Source organism: Bos mutus, chromosome 13 (genome assembly GCF_027580195.1).
Source record: "Bos mutus isolate GX-2022 chromosome 13, NWIPB_WYAK_1.1, whole genome shotgun sequence".
Classification (NCBI taxonomy): Eukaryota; Metazoa; Chordata; class Mammalia; order Artiodactyla; family Bovidae; genus Bos; species Bos mutus.
Genome location: NC_091629.1, coordinates 54,373,939 through 54,395,635, shown reverse-complemented (window position 1 = coordinate 54,395,635; position 21,697 = coordinate 54,373,939). Strand labels below are relative to the sequence as shown.

At 47.8% G+C, this 21,697-nt stretch overlaps 1 protein-coding gene across 5 annotated transcripts in view; it reads left to right on the top strand.

Annotated features, from left to right (window-relative positions):
* The window catches only part of CHD6 (chromodomain helicase DNA binding protein 6), a 200,705-nt gene that overhangs the window by 145,099 nt on the left and 33,909 nt on the right, over window positions 1-21,697 (top strand). For all 5 annotated transcript variants that reach the window (XM_070381751.1, XM_070381752.1, XM_070381754.1 and 2 more), the window contains 10 exons: window positions 3,076-3,240; window positions 4,901-5,080; window positions 6,149-6,259; window positions 7,934-8,136; window positions 8,825-9,024; window positions 9,684-9,843; window positions 12,973-13,062; window positions 15,384-15,487; window positions 19,483-19,612; window positions 21,249-21,309. In XM_070381751.1, the coding sequence (XP_070237852.1) occupies window positions 3,076-3,240; window positions 4,901-5,080; window positions 6,149-6,259; window positions 7,934-8,136; window positions 8,825-9,024; window positions 9,684-9,843; window positions 12,973-13,062; window positions 15,384-15,487; window positions 19,483-19,612; window positions 21,249-21,309 (1,404 nt within the window). The remainder of the gene's footprint in view (window positions 1-3,075; window positions 3,241-4,900; window positions 5,081-6,148; window positions 6,260-7,933; window positions 8,137-8,824; window positions 9,025-9,683; window positions 9,844-12,972; window positions 13,063-15,383; window positions 15,488-19,482; window positions 19,613-21,248; window positions 21,310-21,697) is intronic.

Below are 21,697 nucleotides of genomic sequence, written 5' to 3'. Positions count from 1 at the left end.
TCAGGGTGTCACGTCTACAGGAACACGACATTCATTTGTCGATAATAAGCACTTTGAGCTCAGTTAGTGGCGTCTGCCGGATTTCTCCACTATGAAGTTGCTCATTTCCCTCTGAAATTAAAAAGGAATTTTGGAGAGACGCTTTGAGAGTATGTAAATATACTGTTCCTCATCAAAGTTTCGCCCAGTGGCTTTAGTTTCCATTGATCCTTTTTGCCTGGATCAGTCATCACTGTGATGGTTGCAAAGTGTTGATTTTCTAACATTCTACATTTGTTAGTGACTTTCTATGCTATGAAAAAGTCTTCCCTTTTCTCCCATTAGCTTATTTATGTCAGTATGTACTCATGGATTCTTCTTCTGTTCAGTGGGTTATAGTCCATCATTGTATTTATTTTGATGTTGAGTTAGTCCTAGACCCAGCCAATGGAAGCCTCTTCAAGTTTCAGGTATTGTTTTGATGTGTCTCCATCATCCTTTGAGTTCTTCCTCACATTCTGGCATAGTGATCTGTTTCAGACTGACTGCCCTGGCCCTAGAATTAATCACTTCTCTGACAGGCCTTGTTCTTCTTATGGAGAACGGAATTTAGAAACCAAGATCTGAGAGTTAGTTGTGTTCTTTGCTACTAGGATGCCATTGTGTCTAGGCCCTCTCAGTGGACAGAGCCAGAATACACACACACAAAGGGAATCCAGATATGCATATATACATACGATGCCTTCATACGTATATGTGTGTATATACATGCATATGTCTACCTAAACATATAAACATAAATACACATTCTGTCTATTTCTATGTCTGTATATGTGTAGCTGTGTACACACACGTGCACACCTAACCATGACAATACTGATAACCTCCAAATCCAGTCTGACACCACAGAGAGGTTTTCTAGTTTTTCTTCTTTCCATATTTGTAACTTCCTTTGTCAACAATGAAAAGCTTGACTCCTCTTACCCTCGGTATATTCGCTAGTTGGCTCAATCCTAGATTACACAGAAAGTGTTTTAGAATTGCCAATCTTGACACTATAAAAAAGAAAGCTATTTGCAAGTATGTGTATAAAACACTGCAGTTTGACTGTACATACTTAATGAGACATGGCCTAGGGTGGGAGGGCAATAAGCCTTACATTGTTTTCAGTAATTATGTTTTTGGGAGAAGGGATCATAATGATGCTATTTTCCTGGTATTTTATATATCGTGGGATAGATCAAATAGGCAATGATATTGGCATGGTTGAGAACTGAGCTTTTCAGCGTGGTTAAAAAGAGATACAGATGTGTGGTTAAGGAAGATAAAATCCCATAGTCCCAAACTGGAATTAAAAGTTATCAGTATGATTTCATGATGTGTTTGGTCTTATGTGTGCACACGATCATACACACTATACACACACAAACACTTGTACTTTTGCCCACTGAATAGACCCAGGACCAATGACCAAGCAAGCGAGTGGCAGCGAGCATCCAGACTGTATTCCCTCACGGCCACTAGAGCAAAAGAGGCTCTTGGAGTCCTTGAAAAGAGGGCTGAATCTGGGTTTAGGCAAGAAATATGCAGTGGGAGCATGGAACATGTTATACCAGAAAGCAAGGGAGCTGTCAGAGACTGCTCGTCTTTGACGTAACATATGAACTTAAGTGTAGACATATCCGTATCTTTTTCTTTACACACAGCATATCCCAACTGTGAGTTTATACTGATGCCTCCAAATGCAGTATCAGAATTTTTTCTAGTCTTCCTCAGAAAGCCAGGAGCCAACGAAGAGGTTCCCACAGGCCATATTTGAACAGCATTAAAAATAATAACATCAGTAAGTGCAGTAAAAAAAAAAAAAAAAGCACATGTATTATTTAAATGCATACTTTCATTGTATTACTTAAAAAACTAATTACAAAGATCTTTGTTAGTCACTTCTGGAGGGTGTTCATTTGGAAACTGATTAAATATAAAGAGAAGAAAGAGCCAGACATTTAGCTTGTCTCTCCTTTATGAACTGTACATCAGGGTCACCAAAAAATCAGAGGGGAATTGTAACCCCTAATGATATAATGAGTCTAGGCAGTGATCATCAACTTCGAAAGAAAGACAAACCAGACATCATATACCTTTTGATGGAAATTTATACACCACCTGTGAAATACACTTGCCAAAGGTAACATCTTAACCTCAGCAAGTCTCAAGGTATAACTCCAGTTTAGAGGAAGTAAAGGGAACAGAGGAATCTGTTCAATAATGCAGCCAAAGCACAGGTGGCAGAATACAGACTGTGGGAAACTACAGGAGAGATGTTTGGTCTCTTCAGCAAAGAAGTTGCATTTTAAAAAAGGAGAGAATACAGGTAGGGAATATCTGTAGATTAAAAGAGACTTGAAATATATCAACCAATTATAATACATGGGCTTCGTTTGAATCTTGATCCAAACAAGTGAACTTAAAAACATATATATGAGATAAGCAGGGAAATAGGAACACTGGCTAGATAGTACTCAGTGTTGATTTTCTGAAGTTTAGCCATAGTAATATATCTTACAAGAGTCCTTCTATTTAGAAATATGTATTGGAATATGTGAAGATGAAATGATAATCCATAATAATCTTAGAGGATCAAGGCATAGCAGAGATGTGAAATAAGAATGACCACAAGAGGTCCTTATACTTTTCTCTGCTTTTGTCTTATGTGTGAAAATTTCTATGGTAAAATGAAAACAACTTAACTATTGGGTTTGCTGGCTCTGAATGGCACATTTTCCCAGAGAGCAAGGCAGCCTCCTGGGACCGAGTGCCTGCACGCAGACCGCAGGCTGGGGAGGGAGGAAGCCAGGTCCCTCTCGGCACTGTATCCCAGCACACGAGGGTCACCCCATAAATAACGGGAGGTGAAAGGAGCACTCTGGAAGGGATGGCTGGCACACGGGTGAGTTCTGCTCCACAATCAGTCCCATGACTCCCACCTCTGAGAGCCAGCCACTCACACCCTGTGGAACACAGCATCATTTCCCCATCCCTTGGGCTGCCACCGTCCTGTCTGGTGCCCTGACGCGTGTGCCCCTCCTTCCTCCCCAGGCTCAGGCCCGGTGTCACCGGATAGGCCAGAGTAAAGCCGTGAAGGTGTATCGCCTCATCACGCGGAATTCCTACGAGCGGGAAATGTTCGACAAGGCCAGCCTGAAGCTGGGCCTGGACAAGGCCGTCCTTCAGGACATCAACCGGAAGGGCAGCACGAATGGCGTGAGTATGCTGGGGCTGCTCTTGGGCCCGGAAAGGGGGCCCCCACCCCCACCTGCCAGAAGCCTGTGCTCCTACGGCTGTTGTAAGGTTCCCTTTCACTAAATTGAGTTAGGCCACACATCTTTGGGAGCTTTCCAGGTGGCATGGTGGTAAAGAATCTGCCTGCCAATGCAGAACATGCAAGAAACACAGGTTCGATCCCTGGGTCGGGAAGATCTCCTGGAGAAAGGAATGGCCACCCACTCCAGTATTCTTGCCTGGAGAATTCCATGGACAGAGGAACCTGGCGGGTTACAGTCGAAGGGGTCACAGAGAGTTGGACATGACTGAGCACACACACACGCACACACATCTTTGATGGTCAATCCCCTGGAATAGAGGATTACTGAGGTGAATCTCTACATCTCTAGATGGATAAGGGAATCCATAGGAGCAGTTAGGTAGTAGGATTGCCCAACATTAGATAACATTTCCGTAAATAAACTTTTATTTTTTAATTTATATTTGTATTTATTTTTAACTGGAGGACGATTGCTGTACCATGCTGTGTTGGTTTCTGTTGTGTAACAGCGTGAATCACTGTATGTGTACATACATGCCCTCCCCATGGAGCCTCCCTCCCACCCACCCCATGAATAGACTTTGCCCTTTGGAAATGAGTCGGTCTTAACCCTCTCGGCTCTATAAATTATCTAGTGTCACCATGCTTTATCTGATACTATAGATTTGGAGCTCCCTGAAGGTGAGCTATTCCATACCCAGCACCCCTAAGAATACTTGGTATATTAAAGACGTTCAGTGCATCACGGTCAATGAAGAAATGAATGAATTAATTATCAATCAGCTTGAAACTTGGCAGTGAACAGAATCTTTTTCCTGCCTCCGGAGGGGATAAAAAGTGCTGCTAAGATTCTTGAATTGCAGTAAAGTCCAGGCAAACAAAGCAGAATATCTCTCCTTAATCTCTGGCCCTCTAAGTGAGCTGTCCTTTCGTCCAGATGTTCTGTATCCTCTTAGCTATGCATATGCTGCTAAGTATAATACTTCATGGTACAGCGCTGGGAGTCATGGAATTCCCTCCTGTGACTGATATAAAGAGAACCAGATTCTTAATTAGAACCAGGAAAGGGTGTTTTGAACTCCCATTTCCTGTTTTCAGCAAGCAATTGAGCAGATCACACTTGGCATGGGATCCTCTCTTTAGTTAAGAAATGACATCATTTCCAATACTATTGTTTTTATTTAATAATGAATAAATCATTATTCTTTAGCTCAGTTTGGTCCATCTGGAGGTTTTTAAAGATACAGACTCAAACTAAAACATAAAATAAACCTTAAACATATTCTGTCCGGTGGTGCCTAGTTTTAACAGTTTGTGACATTTGATAATAACCAACATCCTGAGGAATGTTAGGGCCGTTGGGTCCTGGGCTGGGTTTTATTCCAGGGCTCCCTGTAGAGGATCGTCTGCCCGCCCTCCCCATCATCCTCCTGCGTGTCTTTGGGTTTTCATTTTCTAAAGCTCGTTGTCCATGTCTTTCTTCTTCTGACATGCACAATGAGTGGAGGAACTGGGCGCTAAGTCCTGAAGGTCAGAGTTGAGGCCGTTTTCCTCCTGTGCATTTCCCACTTCGTGAGTAGCCTTTGGTGACCCATCCAGGTACAGCAGCTCTCAAAGATGGAGGTAGAGGACTTGCTCCGGAAAGGTGCCTACGGCGCCTTGATGGATGAAGAGGACGAAGGCTCCAAGTTCTGTGAAGAAGACATAGACCAGATCCTGCAGAGGAGGACACATACTATCACCATCCAGTCTGAGGGGAAAGGATCCACTTTCGCCAAGGTATAGGGCCTTCTCTGCAGCGTCCACGTGGGGCAGGGCCGGGGCGGGGGGCAGTGACAAGGAAAGTCTATTCTTTGACCCTCATCGGCTGGGCTCCTACTTCTCTAAATGCAAACTGTTGAGATTTTCTGGCTGTATGCCTATTCTGTATGCCACTCTGAAGATGCAGATTCTTAGAAGAGGTTTGAATGATGGGTCAGAAGCTATAAAAGAACTCACCCCTTCAAATCCTTGGCTGATCTTCAGTGGGCAGGGAGGACACTTGGGTTTGCAATTTGCACTCCTCATTATGCACAGAGATTGCTCCAGAATCCTCGATTGGTCCTCTCAGTTCCCTTATAGGATACTCCCTGGTCAATGTCAGAGAGTTGAAATTCCAGTGAACATTCCATTCGTCAAACTCAAGCAAGTATTCTGTTCATTTCATGAGACTTGAGAGAGTGTTTATCCAAGATTCCCAGCTTCTAGCCTAGGTGCCTCTTTGCTCTGCCCGTCAGGTCACTGGGTTTAGAATTCAACTTAACCAAACCGCTTACAGATCCCTCTGGGGTTCCCTCGCCACAGGCTCTCTGAGCTTCGTGACCTGTCTGTAAATCACCAGTCTGGTGACTTATAGAGGGAGGGCTTTTCCAGGGACATTTTGCACTTATGAGGCATAACTCATCTCTGCAGACCTCATACTGCCCAGCCATGGCCTGTCCCAGCATGGACACTTGGGACCTGGTGAACTGAAAGAGAAACCACGTCCAGGGAGGTTGTAAGAATCAACCCTTTCACAGGCAGCTGGACATATGCTTGCCATTGTCTCCCACGGGCTTGTCCTCCTGCTTCTGAGTTTAAGTTATAAAAAATGATCCTGTAGGTTGAAATTGTAATTTCCTCACCCAGTGTTTGAAAGAAAATTTAAAAAGAATAGCTTTGAGATTTCCATTTAACATTTTGGCAGCTCTGTTAGAGGTTTTGATTTTGAATGCAGATGGAGCATATACTTGTGTCTCTGGTGCATTGGAGATCACAGGGTGTTTTATTGTGTTCAGATATGGTTTATTGGTTCTTTCTTCTTCACAGGCTAGCTTTGTGGCTTCAGGAAACAGAACGGATATTTCCTTAGATGACCCAAACTTTTGGCAGAAGTGGGCTAAAATAGCTGAACTGGACACTGAAGCAAAGAGTGAGAAGGTACAACATTAAGCATATTTTATTTCATTAAACATTTCACAGATATAGGGCCATAAACTCCTACCAGCTCAAACCATGATTCACTCCTGAGCCTTAGTTCTTTAATGAGATGCTACATGTAATCTACTTAAAACATGCTTGCCACATAGACAAAGCTTGAGAAATGTTAACTGTATTTAAAATGACCTAATGGGTACCTGGGAAATTCTATTAAAACTGGAATTTCCAATTTTAGTAAAAATTCACTTTGAACTAGAACTAACCAAACAGATCAAGATCAGCCCCGTGACCCAAGCCAATATCCTGTCCTTAGCATGTGGCTGTTTTCCTCTATTTGAGCACTTCCTATGCGAGGAATTTTACCTCTGACAAACATTAGTGGAAAAAAGCATGACGTGGAAAAGCGTATTAGGTTCCCCTCCATTCTTTCAGTATCTTGAATTTTTCTATTTCTGAACATGAGGAAGAGAATGGCCTTGGACTAAAACCAGGGTTTGAATACTGGCTCTGCCATCGACTCGCTGTATGTCTTTGGGCAAGGTACTTGACCTCATTGAGAAAGTGAAAAAAAAGAGAGACATGTGAACAAAGGAGGTGGTGGCACCCAGTTTGCAGAGTTGGAGGTAACACTGCGAAGGCAGCTGCCCCCAGCCCCACTGTGAGGCTCCCAGAAGTGTTAGCTGCCCTACCTTCCATCTCTGACCCCATCACCTCCCTTGGGATTGAGCACACGTCACTGTCTGCTCTTGTCCTCAGATGAGTGTTGAACTCTCCTGGGCTCACAGACCCAGCAGACAGTCCCTGCTTACACCCTTTTGATTCAGTAACCAGCATGCAGCCTTGCCAGTTCTTCTGTAGGATCGCCAGAGGTTACTTAGTCCAGCTTCTTCTCCTAACAGGAGGATTCTGCCGTCCCCTTAGTAACCTCTTTCTAGTTGTCCAGTGTCACGGTCAGGAAGTGACTTATGTACAGGGCAGTGGGCAAGAGGGGGAAGAAAATGCCTTGCCCTGAGACAGTCAGAAGCAGTTGGAGCATCCAGGCGGGAGGGAAGATGATTGAAGCAGGTACAACGTCCAGGCCGCATAGATGAGTGTGCAGGGGCTTAGCCGAGCTTCCGGAAGAGGCCTAGGCGGAGGGGGCGAGAAGCATGAAATGATAGAGACCAGAGAAGTGGTCATGGTTGTGGCCAAGGGAGCCACCGAATGGGTGCGTTTCTCTCTTCCATGAAAGACAACAGGGTAGTGGCGCCAGTGGAAGGCACAAAAGGAGGCAGCACTAATATGTGTTCGTCTTCAGAAAGTTGCCTAGCAGATGGAATTCTCCGACTCCTGTCTCCAGAGCCGCCTCCGCGTGCTGGGCAGAACAGCCGGGGTGCCCCAGGCAGCACTCCAGCGCTGGGGGCCCTCGCCCTTGTTAGAAAGACCGCAGAACCAGCAGATGGTGGCGGCCAGCCCTGGAGGGAGGCGGGGGGACAGGCCAGCCTCAACAAGTCCCCGAGCGTCCCCTCTGCTTGCCGCGGACCCGGCAGGTGTGCTGGAGAGGGCCTTTCCTGCTGGCGGACGAGACGGGGGTGTGGTTCTTCCCCGCGCGGGTCCCGAGGAGCGGCAGCAGGGTCCGCCATGATGGCGGAGGGGGACCAGGCCTTTCTCCCCAGCAGTCCCCTCTGCCTCCAGGAGAGCCTGGTGCTCGACCGCCCGCGCGTGCGGAAGCAGACCAAACACTACAACTCTTTCGAGGAGGACGAGCTCATGGAGTTTTCGGAGCTGGACAGCGACTCTGACGAGAGGCCCACAAGGTCCCGGCGCCTCAATGACAAAACCAGGCGCTACCTCCGGGCCGAGTGCTTCCGGGTGGAGAAGAACCTGCTCATCTTCGGGTGGGTGTTGGCTTCGCCTCTTCGCCCTCGTCTTTTTCCCCCTCTTCTGTTCAGTCGAGATGTGTCCAGCGTGTCTCTCCCCTCCCCTTTGGGGTCTGGGCGGAGGGAGGGTCTGTTAGAGAAAGAGAGAACTGAGCTTTCTGCCCGAGGGCCCCTCAGTCAGTATGCTCTGCCGCCATTTTACGGACGTACCGTGATTCTCTCGTGTGTTTGCCACAGCACATCTCTGGGACTCATTTGCTGCCTGGTACTGATTTCCGGCCTTTTCCCCCCAAGGACGTACAGGAATCAGTGCAGCAGATGTTAGCGTTACCGCATGATGCGTGCCGGGCTCTGGCGCTGGTAGAAGCTGAGGGTTTAGCTTCTGGGAGCTCCCCATCGCTTTCCAGCACTGCAGCTGGACTCTGTCTTAATTCCAGATTTATTCCTCACTCCAGATACTGGCATTCCTACTTAACATTCTAGCGGCCGTACAAAGCTCTCTGTGTCCAGTGTCCAGGTCCCCTCAGTCATTTTTGGTGGGCTGCAGTGTGCAGGCCTCCGAGGTTTTTCAGGAGACAAAGCCCTCAGGGAGGTTAATAGGCCCCACCAGGGGTCAAGACACGCTCTTGGCTCCTGTGTGCCCCGCCGTGTCGAGGGCACAACTGGCCCTTCTTCTTTCTAACGCCCTTCTGGGGTCCACTCTCAGCTGGGGCCGGTGGAAGGACATCCTGACGCACGGGCGGTTCAAGTGGCATCTGAACGAGAAGGACATGGAGATGATCTGCCGGGCCCTGCTGGTGTACTGCGTCAAGCACTACAAAGGGGACGAGAAGATCAAGAGCTTCATCTGGGAGCTGATCACGCCCACCAAAGACGGACAGGCCCAGACACTCCAGAACCACTCAGGTGCGAGGTGGCAGTGTGTCCTTCCCTCCCTCTTCTGTGCTGGTCCACATCGCTGTGCTTCGGGGACTTCTCTCTCTCCTCAGGTGTATTTCAGAATGCCACTGGTGGGAAAGGATGCTGGGTTTTGTTCATTTCCATTCTCCTTCCCACTCATCCATGTTACCTGGGATGTTTTAAGTGTGGCTGGGCCCTCTTGAAGTTCTCTGCTCCTGCCCTCTGCCCTCGGGGTCACAGCATCTCCTCCTGTGACCCGAGGACTCGGAATGCATGCCCCACCCCAGTTCCACCTCTGTCTGTGTGTTTCCTGGGACTGCTCCTTCCCTGTGCTGAGCCGCAGCTCACTCACCTTCTCATCTTCAGGTTCAGTGTTCCTTTTCCCCAGCTGGGTGGTGGGATCCCCAAGGACACAGGTTCTGCTGCACCTTTCTTGATCCTACAGGGTACTTGGTAGATTCTTCCTAACTGACTGAATGGACCACACGTTCACTGAGTAGGGGACTGGCTGCTCCCTCACCATCCGTGCCTCGGGGCTGAGGAGCAGGGTCCTTCGTCCAGGGCCACCATGTGCAGCCCCGCTGCCCCCTGCTGCCCTAGCCCAGCTCTGTTCCAACAACCACATTGAAGGCACCCTGGCTCACCTCCCTGCCTTTCTGTCTCAGGCTTGTCCGCTCCAGTCCCCAGAGGGAGGAAGGGGAAGAAGACGAAGAACCAGCTGCTGCTCCCGGAGTTAAAGAACGCAGACTGGCTGGCCACCTGCAACCCCGAGGTGGTCTTACATGACGATGGCTACAAGAAGCACCTCAAACAGCACTGCAACAAGTGAGTGCCCCTCACCCCTGGTCACTTGGTGCCCCTGAACCACCGTGCAAGGTCAGAAAGGCAGGCGGCTGTATGCTGGAAGATGGATCAGGGTTCATTCACCCTGAAGCCTCTCTTTTTACCTTTTTTTTTTTTTTTGAAAAAAATATCTATTTAGCTGTACCAGGATCTTTGATCTTCAGTGTGGACATGTGGGATATTTAGTTGCTTAGCTGTGGCATGTGGGATCTAGTTTCCCAACCAGGGATCAAAGTCAGGCTACAGGAGTCTTAACCACTGAACCACCAGGAAGATCCACTCTCTACCTCCATTAACCATCTCTCTTCTCTTCTGGAACCTGGCCTCTCTCACCAACGGAGTTCATACAGAATCTTGTGACCTGACTCTCAAGATCCACTGAGGACCCTGATGATTGCACTGCTTTCCCTCCCTCTGTCCCCATGGGCATGTCAGCAAGAACGGAGACTGGCCTCGGCGGCCACCACACTCAGCTGCCCCCTCGCCATGCCAGGTTTTCCCTCTTCCCATCTGCCGTGACATCCATGGCCTCCTCGTGTATGATGGACATGCATCTGAGATAGCATTCTGTATATCCCCGGGCTCACAGCTAGGGTGGGGCAGGCAGAGATAAAGGAAACAAGTGATAGAAAATGAACCCTTCCTTGTGAAGTTTAGTTGTGGGGAGTGAGGCCACCAGTCACAAACAGTGATAGGTTTGCATGTGGATACACAGAAAGGAGGCTGGCGGGGACAAGGACTCCTTGATGGATGGGGAGACCTGGTGCCCCAGGCTCCTGAGGAGTCTGTTGTCAGTATTAATATTAAGCAGCCATGTTTCTTGAACAAGTCAGACATGATTGAAAAAATGGTATTTGGGGAGAAAAGTAATCTGGTAACAATTTGCAAGATGGAGTAGGTGCTTACCTGGAGCTGAATGGCCAACACAGAGTTTTGTCATCACAAATGTTGATCGTGATGACCTAGATTAGGATGCTGACTGTAGAACCAGGGAGAAAGTGTCAACTATGAGAGGTGTGACTAAAGGAGAAACCATCACCATGTGTGATGAGGGACATGAAAAGCTGGTAACTCCACGGTTGTGAGCCTTATGGGCTGGGAGAACAGTGGTGCTTGTCTCCACAACAGAATTGTTACATTCGTTAAATGATGAAGACCAAAGCCAAGGACCAACTCCGGTTTTGCCTTATTAAGTTATAGCAGCAACACTTGGCTGCCCTGTCCCCAGCTGCAGATGGGGATCTGGAGTGTTGGAAACAGGCTAAGCTCTTCCCTCACACCTGCATGGGTCATCATAGATGCTGAGCAGAACTAATTGTAACCTCGGAGAAATTCTCAACATTTCTGCCACCAGCCCCAACTGTCTCCTGAGTGCAAGCCTTATCCCGGGAATCAAAGAATAAAATAGTAAAGCAGTTCTCTGGGTTTGAAGAAGCTGACTGCTGTTTATTCTTCTGAATCTGGTGGAGACCACTGTCTTCTTGGTTCTGGCTCAGTGAGGCCCGGAGACTCTGAGCTGGTGGGTGCTTGCAGCGCCTTCCCTGCAGCCTGGGAGTTTTGTGGGCAGTGTCCCAACAGGGAGTCCTCCAGCCTCCGCCCCAGTCTTCCTAGTGATGGGAGTTTACCACTGAATTACCAGATGATTATAACTCATTGTCCTTCTGTGTATTGAATCTACAACCTGTCCCCTTGAACTGTCCACCCTTTGCTCTTGGATTCTGGTTCTCTCCTGAGGTCCTGGTCTCTGCAGAGACCAGGCAGGATTGCTTCAGCATAGCTGGCCTGTGAGCTTCTAGAATTATGGGCTCTTTCACTAGTAAATTTACTGCCACCTCTATATTAGATGAGCTTCCTGGGTGGCTCAGTGGTAAAGAATCCTCCTGCCTATGCAGGAAACACATGTTCAATTCCTGGGTCGGGAAGATGCTCTGGAGAAGGAAATGGCAACTCAGTTCACTACTTTTACCTGGGAAATCCCATGGACAGAGAAGCCTGGCAGGCTACAGTCCATGGGGTCATAAGAGTCGGACACGACTTAGTGGCTAAACTACCACACCACCAATATCAGATGAGGGTCAAGACAGGCTCTGGGGTCAGGACTGCCTGGATTTGAATCCTGGCCCCATTGCATACCTGCAGATGAATTATTTTAAAAATAAGGATAGTAGTTCCTCGTTGTTTGGTCGCTAAGTCATATCCAACTCTTTGCGACCCCATAAACTACAGCTCGCCAGGCTTCCCTGTTCTTCACTATCTACTAGTTTGCTCAAACTCATGTCCATTGAGTGAATGATGCCATCCAACCATCTCAACCTCTGCCACCCTCTTCTCCTCCTGCCTTCAATCTTTCCCAGCATCAGGGTCTTTTCCAGTGAGTCAGCTCTTCACATCAGGTGGCCAAAGTATTGGAGCTTCAGCTTCAACATCAGTCCTTTTAGTGAATATTCAGGGTTGATTTCCTTTATAATAGTTCCTACCTCCTAGCATTGATTTGAGGATCAAGTGAGCTAAGACATGCTGGCACATAGTGGGTACTCAAACTACTGTTTGCTGTTGTTAGTAGCATGAGAGTGCATGAAGTTGTTATCAGAAGAACTCCAAAAAGCTAAAAAACAGCTGCTTCAGATCTAAGCTCAGGAAGTCAAGACAGTGATGATGTATTCAAGGGAGAGTAAAGTGACCGGAAGGGAACACCACGGGGGCCTTGCGGGGAGATGTTCTGGTTCCTGATCTGGATCCTGGATATACATGTGCGGTCAGTATGGGAAGATTCACCAAGCTGTGCATTTGTGCAAAACACACTCCATATCACGAGAACAGTCATTTTTAGAAAAAGAGAAAAAAGAAAAGGCAATGCTGCTGCTAAGTCACTTCAGTCGTGTCTGACTCTGTGCGACCCCATAGACGGCAGCCCTTAACAGATAATTGACAAGATAACCTTTTCGTGTGTGAAATGGGAATGACCACAGTAACGTCTGCCATTAATGTTCTCTTTTCCTAGTACTCACGACCTGGGAGCACCCAGAATTGCCCTGGGTCACTGAGGGAATGGCAGTGCACAGGCAGCTGATGGGTTCTGACGTGTTTCTTTATCGTGTCCACCTTTCCTAGGGTACTTCTGCGAGTCCGGATGCTGTACTACCTAAAAGCTGAAATACTGGGAGAAGCAGCTGATAAAGCATTTGAAGGAACTCCAGCCAGGTAAAATAGGTCATCCTTAATGCCCAGTGTGAAGGAATTGCTGTAAAGTACCTGTTGATGGAAACAGACAAATCTGCCTGTGTTTCATGAGGCCCGTGTTCGCTCCCTCCCAGGGCCAGTCCCTAGTAAAGCAGGCTAGAAGAGTGAGGAGAATCCAGCCAGGTCATCTGTGAGTGAAATAAAAGAAAAAGCGGTTGTTTAAAACTTAGCTCGTGGGCCTCTCTCATCTTCTGAGCTGCCCCACCCTCTGTCTTGAAGAGTCTCCCTGAGTAAACCTTTCTTTAAAAAAAAACAAAAACAAAAATAACACGGTTCTTGGTGAGGTTCTTAGTTGTTTTTCCCCCCTCCGGTAGTGTTGTAAAATTGCTTTTAAAGCAGTCATTTCTCTGCTTTAACTAATCATCATTCATGGATGGATACAAGTGACGTTGATGTTTGATGTAGCAGATGTAGACTGAAAGCTTTACACACTCGGCCTCGGTCCTCTTCCACCTTTGAATGGTTCTCCTTTGTTTACTAGGTAATAACACTTAGTCGTGTTACTGAGGCTTTGTCACCTGTGCCTTAGTTTTGTAAGCTAGGGTTTCCGAAGCTATAGAATCCTGGAGTATCCCAAGATTTGGGGGAAGAGACTGCCGAGCCCCAGGCTACCACTTGATCAGGCTGTCAGATAATCACAGTGAGTGAGTGGGATCCCCAGGCGCCTCCCTCACCATTCCTTCCCCCAGACCTGCAGTTGGCTCTGGCCCCAGACAGTGCTAGTCTTCCCCGAGGACCGCAAGTGTTGGCGTTTGAACTTTGCTTTGAGATTCCCCAGGGCAGTGGTTCATTCCCTCTCTTTCTTCCCATTGGGCAGTGCTCATGGCCTTAATGGTCACAGGAGCATGAAAGGAGGAGAGAGGTGAAGGGCAGTGACAGTCCTACCCTTGAGCATTCTGTAATCAGGAGCAGTCAGCTTGTTGACTGTTACCACTGGCTACGCATTTCATAGTTACCATGGGCATTTCTAGTGAGAATCGGGAGGTTGGGTGTTCTAATAAAAAGGTCCAACTTGTGAGTCATGTAAAGGCAGCAGAATTCAACCGGATTATTTATCTCCAGTGTTACCTGGCAGAAGTAATCTACCTGAGTTTACTTATTCCCCTGTCACCTGCTTTCTTAGACCTGCAGATGGAGGGAAGTGAGTAGACCGTGAAGAGACTAAGTCCGTTGCCCACCTCTTTCCCCCTTTCCTTTGCTTTCCACGGTCTTAGTTCTCACTGGTCCTATTCAGGTTAAATACCTTATGGTGGAGAAATTGTCATGAGGATTGAAACACTGCTCACCCCGAAAGAGTTGTTCAGCCATGGCACCACACAGGCAGAGCAGTGGGCCAGGTGGAGAGAGGTGGGGTCAGGGAGTCCCACCCCTGCAAGGAGAGCTGGGCCTGGCAAGGGGCAGGCAGCCCTGCATCCCAAGAACCTGATGGAAGAACCAGCTGGAGATGTTCCAGAGGTGGCGTTCCAGGCACCTGGGAGGTGGGAGGGAGGAGCCATCCATTGGATGCTCTCCCTCAAACCCCAACGCCTTCCAAGAGTGAGGACGGTGTTCAGACAATTGAAGCCAGTTAGCTAAGGGTCCATGTGAGCTCTCAGAATGCACACAGAAACTGAAGCGGAGCAATCCCTGCAGGTCTGCTCCGTGGGGTGAGCCACGTTCATCCCTTCAGCCAGAAGTTTGACCCAGCAGACTGTTAGCAGACCCTGGCCAGGAAGTTCCTCCTGCTGTGGCCCCTTTCCCCTGAAAGGCTCATTACCTGCCCTGTGTGCAGCAGTGCAGACTAGCTCATTCAGGAATAGGGCTCACGATCTCTACGTGTCAGACCAGGATGCTTGGGCACTTTTCAGCTTTTGATCATGTATGAATTCACACACTTGGGGGGTTGTTCTGTCTTTACCTAATGGACATATTGATGGCTTTTGGCGTGGTTGTCAACTGAAGGTGCACATTAGAATCACCTGACACATGTAGAGCCCCGGGCCCCACCGCAGACCAACTGGCAACATGTTCTCCACGAGGTGCTTTCAGATTCTGCATCATTCAGTTTGAGTTGAGCCTGGACATCAAATACACCTGCTGAAGTCACTCCCCATTTTAACCAGGTGCAGGGCCCTGGTTAGGACCGCTGAGCCCCCTGCTCTCTGAATCCTCCCAGTTTTGCTCCTTCACCCTCTAAGCGTACACCTAGGGATGTGGCTTAGCCCCAGGGCTCCATCCAGGAGCTCCTGTGTTGTATCTGTCCGTGTGGAAGGCACTCTGAGTTCACGCCCTTCCTTCCACAGGGAGCTGGACGTGCCCCTGCCTGACATCGACTACGTGGAGATCCCGGTGGACTGGTGGGACGCTGAGGCCGACAAGTCCCTCCTGATTGGTGTGTTCAAACACGGTGTGTATTTCAGTGCATGCTTTCTCTTTCCTGAAAAATCCCACAGGCCTGTCACGTGTCTCTCTGAGAAAGTAGAGCCTCCCCTCTGTCCTCTGAGGAGTTTGCCCGGATGAGTGTATGAGTCATGCAAATACAGCAAATGTGAGTATCAGCAAGGCCCTAGAAAGGATGGCGTGTTTTCCTCACTAGTGTGACTGCCCTGCTCTCGTTCACTCACAGACCCAGCATCCGGCATGGTGTCACACGGTAAGCCCTAGGATTTCTGGAGTGAAGCAATAAATAAATGGGGAAAATATTAGGTTTTACCATTTCACATGTATCCAGAATTCTAAGGTCATTTCAGCTGATCTACTTAACTCCTAGTACATATCTTTGGTATAAAAATTTTAAGAATAGAAGATAGCATATCCTTTTTTTTTTTTTAATATAGTTACCTAGAGACCAAAGGGGATTGAGAGAGGTTTTTTAATAGCTTGGGAAAAATGACATAAATGGTGTTTTCTTCATCTCTGATCCTGTTCTAAGTACCTGCCCTTGCTTTCAGCCGACTGTTAAGATGAATAAAGCAAGTCCCAGAAAATATTCATTGTAATGTACCTGATACACACCTTCCCTGCCAGGTGAACAAGTCGACATTTTGAGCTGGAGAGCAGGGCTTAAACGTGGGAAGAGGTAGATGTCCCTGGCCTTCACTGCCAGCTCTGCCACTTATAAATGTGTAACCTCGGGCAAGTCAGAAACTTCTCTGACCTATTTCCTCACTTGGACACCAGGCAGAGGACAAGACAGCCCACCTGGAGGGTTGTAGGAAGATTAACTGAGACGGGCCATGTGGGTGGCCTGAGCGGTGCTTTGCACATAACAGGTGCTGGGTGCCGTCCACCGTCACTGACTCCCCTGCCTTTGGAAGGTTCACTGTCTTTCTCACACATGCCCTATCGGTAGAATTCTTCAACATTTGCAGGCCAACCTGCAATATTTACATAACAATGATGCATATACCTGTTTTAATGAGGAATCCCTTCAAAACATAGATTCTGGTGTTTGCAGGCTTTGGGAGGCCTGGTGGTGTTAGTGTCAGGATCGTCAGCCATAGTTTCCTGGTGAATTAATACCTCCTGTCATTGTGTAATGACCCTCTGTATCCCACATTGTGCTTTTGGCTTTAAAGACTTTGTATGTGATGAGCTTAGCAGACATACTGTGAAGATGGGGAATACCTAGCCTCTGTGCCCAGTGCTGGGGGACTGGTGTTAAGCCACACGTGGTGCTGACCGGCTCACTCTTGGATGGGACCAGACCCGTGTAGTTGGACAGGGATGTTGGAAGCAAACCTAGGCTGGGCTGGACAGAGGCCTGTAGTTGGCTCCATGGACCCATCCTCTGGTGTCTTGCAGAGTCCAGATCAGATTGCACTCCTGGTGGGCTGCCGCCCAGCAGACAGTCCATGGGCCTCGGCTTAGATCTGTCCTTACCCGGGTAACACACCTCATCACCCCACGGAACAGCCCTCTCCACAGAATAATCCAGCCCACACAGTGTGTCTCACCAGGTGACAAACTCTCAGATACCGGGCGCCGGTGGACATGTGACATTTTCAGAGAGCCACGTCGTCTGGTGTTCTATTTTTCAAGGCTCCATCAGGAGCTCTCTCTGCCTCACCTCCATGCCCTGGAGATACAAGCATGAGCCGTAGGGCTGCAGCCATTTTCTTTCTTAAGAAACATGCAGCTGTTCATTGTCCGAGGTTTCGTGGCTCTTTTAGTCCACCCCAGACATAGTCTCCTACGACCCTGCTTAGATGAGAAGACTGAAGCCCCGGTTCCATCTCTGAGCCGACCACCGTGGAAGAATTGGCTGCATCTTTGTTGGGGCTTTCACTGACAGCAAGAAGGACTCTGCAGCAAATCTGTTCGGAACGATACTCTTGATAGCTCTTAACTGCAGGAAGACATGGACGCCGCCCTCTAGGGCAGCCTGGACTTATGAAATAGTCATCATGCTGTGGGTTTCAGTATCCCTGTTCACATTCTTACAGAGGAACTTTTAGACTAAGTGGACAGGAGCAGGCAGCCTGTTGTTCTACTGTTTATGTTGCTAGCACACAGCTCCTACTGCTCTTCAGTAGTCAGGGTTTTCTAGGGAACTGGATCAATCACTCTTTCCCACCTCCAGCTCCAAAGCTGATTGAGAAAGAGAAGTGGAGAACCTGTCCAAACTTCATACCTACTTATGCACGACAAGAAGTCTGCAGAGGAGGAACCTACCTGGGTAGTAGGCGCCTCTTTTCCTGGGGAGTGGCAGGTGGAGATGGTGGCAGGCACATCCTCAAAATAGTAGGAGAGTCACGGACATTCCTGTCTTGATGTGAGCTGAGGCAGAACGGGGAGAGCGTGAGAATGGTTCTTCCTACAGTGACTGTTGGAAGGGGATCCGGGCCAAACGGACACATCCAGGCAGTTGTTATTTGAGTTTATACAGTGTCAGGCACTGTGTGAGGAACTGAATATATAATGCCAAAGCAGATACAGATTCTGTCCCTGGGAAGCCCTCAATCTCACGAGAGAGACTTAAAGTTATCACACTATCGCCCTGAGGAATGAATGAATAAAGAAGAACATTAGGGACCCATTTCTCCCACCATATGCCTCGGGCAGGCAGCACCTGTCGTGGAGAAGGCAGAAGAGTCACTTTGGATTAAAAGATGAAGTACCTGAAACCCCTTAGAGAAAAAGTGCCAGGTGCTGCCTCCATGTGAAGGCTAGACCAGCATCAGCAGTGACACCAGAACAGAAACCAGTCTAGCAGGGGAATACCTAGCAGAGTAAAATCGTTTGTTTGATCAAGACAGTTCTCGTTTTCAGTGCAGCATCTACCCTCATTGGAGATGGGCTCTCTGCACCACTACAGAACTAGAAATGGACTTTGTTAGGAGCAGCAAGAAAAGGATTTTGAGGACCATAAAGGAGTTCCCCCCAAATAGTTTGATGTGACAATAGCTATGACCAAATATCCGGTCTCATTATAGGATTACATTAGAGTCAATAAAATAGCATTCTCACACATGGTGTTATCACATTAAAAGTGACATTGTTCCATTGTTTTGCCTTCCTTCTGGGGTCTCTCTCTCTGGGTCAGAACTCCTCCATCTGTTTTTGACTCTGGGGATACAGTGAGAGGCGGTTCCAAAGCCCTGGTCAGTGGGTTAGGATTTTATACTGAGTCTGAACACAGAGGCAACGAGTCCATTTTAATCCAGTCAGCAATCCCAGTTGTCCTCTTTATGTTTCATCCTTTGTATCATCACTTTGCTCAGTTTTCTTTTCTAACACATGGGATAAATTTGGACCATAAGAAAATTTCGACCCATTCAGGTGGTGGTAGTGGTAAAGAACCTGCCTGCCAATGCAGGTTAGACATAAGAGGCGAGGGTTTGATCCCTGGGTTGAGAAGATCTCCTGGAGGAGGGCATGGCAACCGATTCCAGTATTCTTGCCAGGAGAATCCCATGGACAGCAGAGCCTGGCAGACTGCAGTCCATGGGGTTGCACAGTCAGAGATGACTGAAGTGACTTAACAAGCATGCATGCAGGCAGGAGATGACAAGATAACAGGGTGTCCAGAGTAGGGGGCGGGGTGTTGCAGTGAGGGGAAGAAATTGTGAAACCAGCTTGCCTGATCCTCTTGCTTTCCAAAAGAAGCCAACAAGTGGGAATGGAATCTGTATCTTGTGTGTCTTCAAGGACACACAGTACACCTCAGCTTTCATTTTTTGGTCAAGCACTACACAAAGGAGTCCGTTTAAGCTCAAGGATCTTCCCCCGACGGGAAGTCTTACAGGATCCAATTATTCTTAAATAAGTATTTTTTCTTGGCTTGTTTTGTTTTTTACTTAATAAGGGAAACAAAATGTGTGTGTAGGGTGCAAGGAAGATTTAATGAGTTCTGACATGACCCCAGTCGTGACCTTGTGGTTTCTCGCCACCCCCGATCAGGTTACGAGAGGTACAACGCCATGCGAGCCGACCCAGCACTTTGCTTCCTGGAGAAAGTGGGCATGCCAGATGAGAAGTTGCTTTCTGCAGAGCAGGGTGTCACAGACGGGGCCTCAGACGTCCCCGAAAGGTGAGAATCTGCACAGACCAAACACGGTGTGACTGGTTGCGCCACTGATCTCTGACCACAGGCACCCAGCACTCTCACAGTCTCTTCCTCACAGCCTGGCGTCTCCCTTCAGCCTGAACCGCCTTCCAGAATTGCTTCAGTTACATCCTACAGCACCTCGGGCCTTTCTCTTGAACTCTGAACGCTCTGATCCAAATACCCATTTCTGTCCTTCCTGGGTTCCCCAAGCTGCCCACCATCCTGCCCTGTTCCTTAACCAGCCTCGTCTGGTCAGAGGATTCTCAAGGAGGAGTTCAGGCCTCTCTTAACCTCTCATACTTGGCAGAAAGTTAAGAGGCACAGAGTTTAGACTTCCTGACCTTGAAATGCCTGAGATGAAATACCGGCGTTTTCTAAGGACTGCACGGTCCATGAATAGCCACTGCATGATGGCCATGGCATTCAGGTCCTATCCATGGGTTGTGTGTAAAAAAGTATGGAGGCGTCCCCTTTGTCTGAGTTTTATTTACTTTTGGCATAACCCCAAATGTATGAATTCATAGGAAAACTAAATAAACAGCCAAAGCTGTGGTTTTCATATGTGTGTGGGTATTTGAAAGACATAGTATAGAATCTCTTGGTTTGCATTTGGTGAGCTTTTGGCCTGATCTTCTCCCCCAAAGTTGTATTTCCTAGGGTCACAGGCAAGGCTGGACTCAAGGGTACACAAGCCAGCCCCCCTAACTGTCTGCTAAGGCTGAGAAAAGGATGAAGTGCATTTTTCCATTCATGCTTAGCCCCTGACAAACACTCAAGCTAGCGATCATAACCTTCTCTGCCCCCAAAGATAATAAGGATCCATCCAGAGAAGTGTTAACAAATGTCCAGAGGACCAGTGGTGGTAATATTGGGTTCATGGGGTTGGGAGAAACACCCCCTGAGGGAGGTGCCCGAATGTGGCTGAAAGCTGGTTTCTCTGTGGCAAAGCTGTTTTTTCTCTGGTCAGGCAATGAAGGTAGGAGACCCCTTCTGCCTCCAGGACCTGAGCGATGAAGAGCAGAATATTTGAGACAGGAATCCTTCAAAGTTGATTTTTCCAGGGATCATGGAAAACAAATAGGCATCAGCAGTAGTTACGCTCACGAGAGAAGACATCAGGCAGTGGATTTAGAGGCAAGCAGCCAGTGGTCCATCGGGCAGTGTCCTTTCCTGGAAGGGACCGCTGCCGAACATGAGCGACTCTGCACCGAGACTCGCCCTACCATGGGAGCTGAGGTCGGCCCAAGAGGACTCTTGGTTTGTACGGCTGTCAGTGTCTAGAGTCTGTTCTTTTATCAAAGCCATGTATTGAGCTAATTCTTGATGGGCAGTAATTACCTTTTCAAAGATAGCATGATTGTTGAAAAGCAGGCCTCTGAACTGTCCTGAGTAGATCCTGAGGCTCCTGCTGAAGTCTCATTTGAGTGGAGGTCATTGCTTGTAGAAGTTATGACACTGGAAAAATCAAGATTCTGAGGCCTGTGGAGAAAGGTGTCTACTAGTACTCACTTTGGTCAGTGATTTAGGGGTGTTTTGTGACAGCATCCTGGTTGCAGAATAGCTTCTAGATGGTGTGTGATGCTTTTTACTCTTTTTATTTAATTTTTTTTTTTTTTAGAGGCCACACAGATAAAGAAGACAATACAGAAGACAAAGTAGACGGCCTCCAGAAACAAATGGTGAGTCAAATGTGAGAAATCCCTATCAAGGTGTATTGGTCTTTGATTGCATTGCCGCAGTTGCATTGCATTTTCCCCAACATTTTATTGTAAAAATTGTCAACTCATAAACTGCTTTGCAGTCTTACTTTAATGAAACTTTTGCTTTTGAGATAACTGTAGATTTTAGATAGAATCAGAAGATACAATGCAGGGTGATCCCATGTACCTTCTGTCCAGTTTCCCACCATGGGGATAATCTTTTCCAGCATCAGGGTCTTTGCATAATAAGGTAGCCAGAGTACTGGAGCTTCAGCTTCAATGTCAGTCCTTCCAGTGAATTTCCCTCTCAGGGTTACTTTAGCTATGCTCCATAATTTTTACCATTTACTGTAAGTGGTAAAATTTG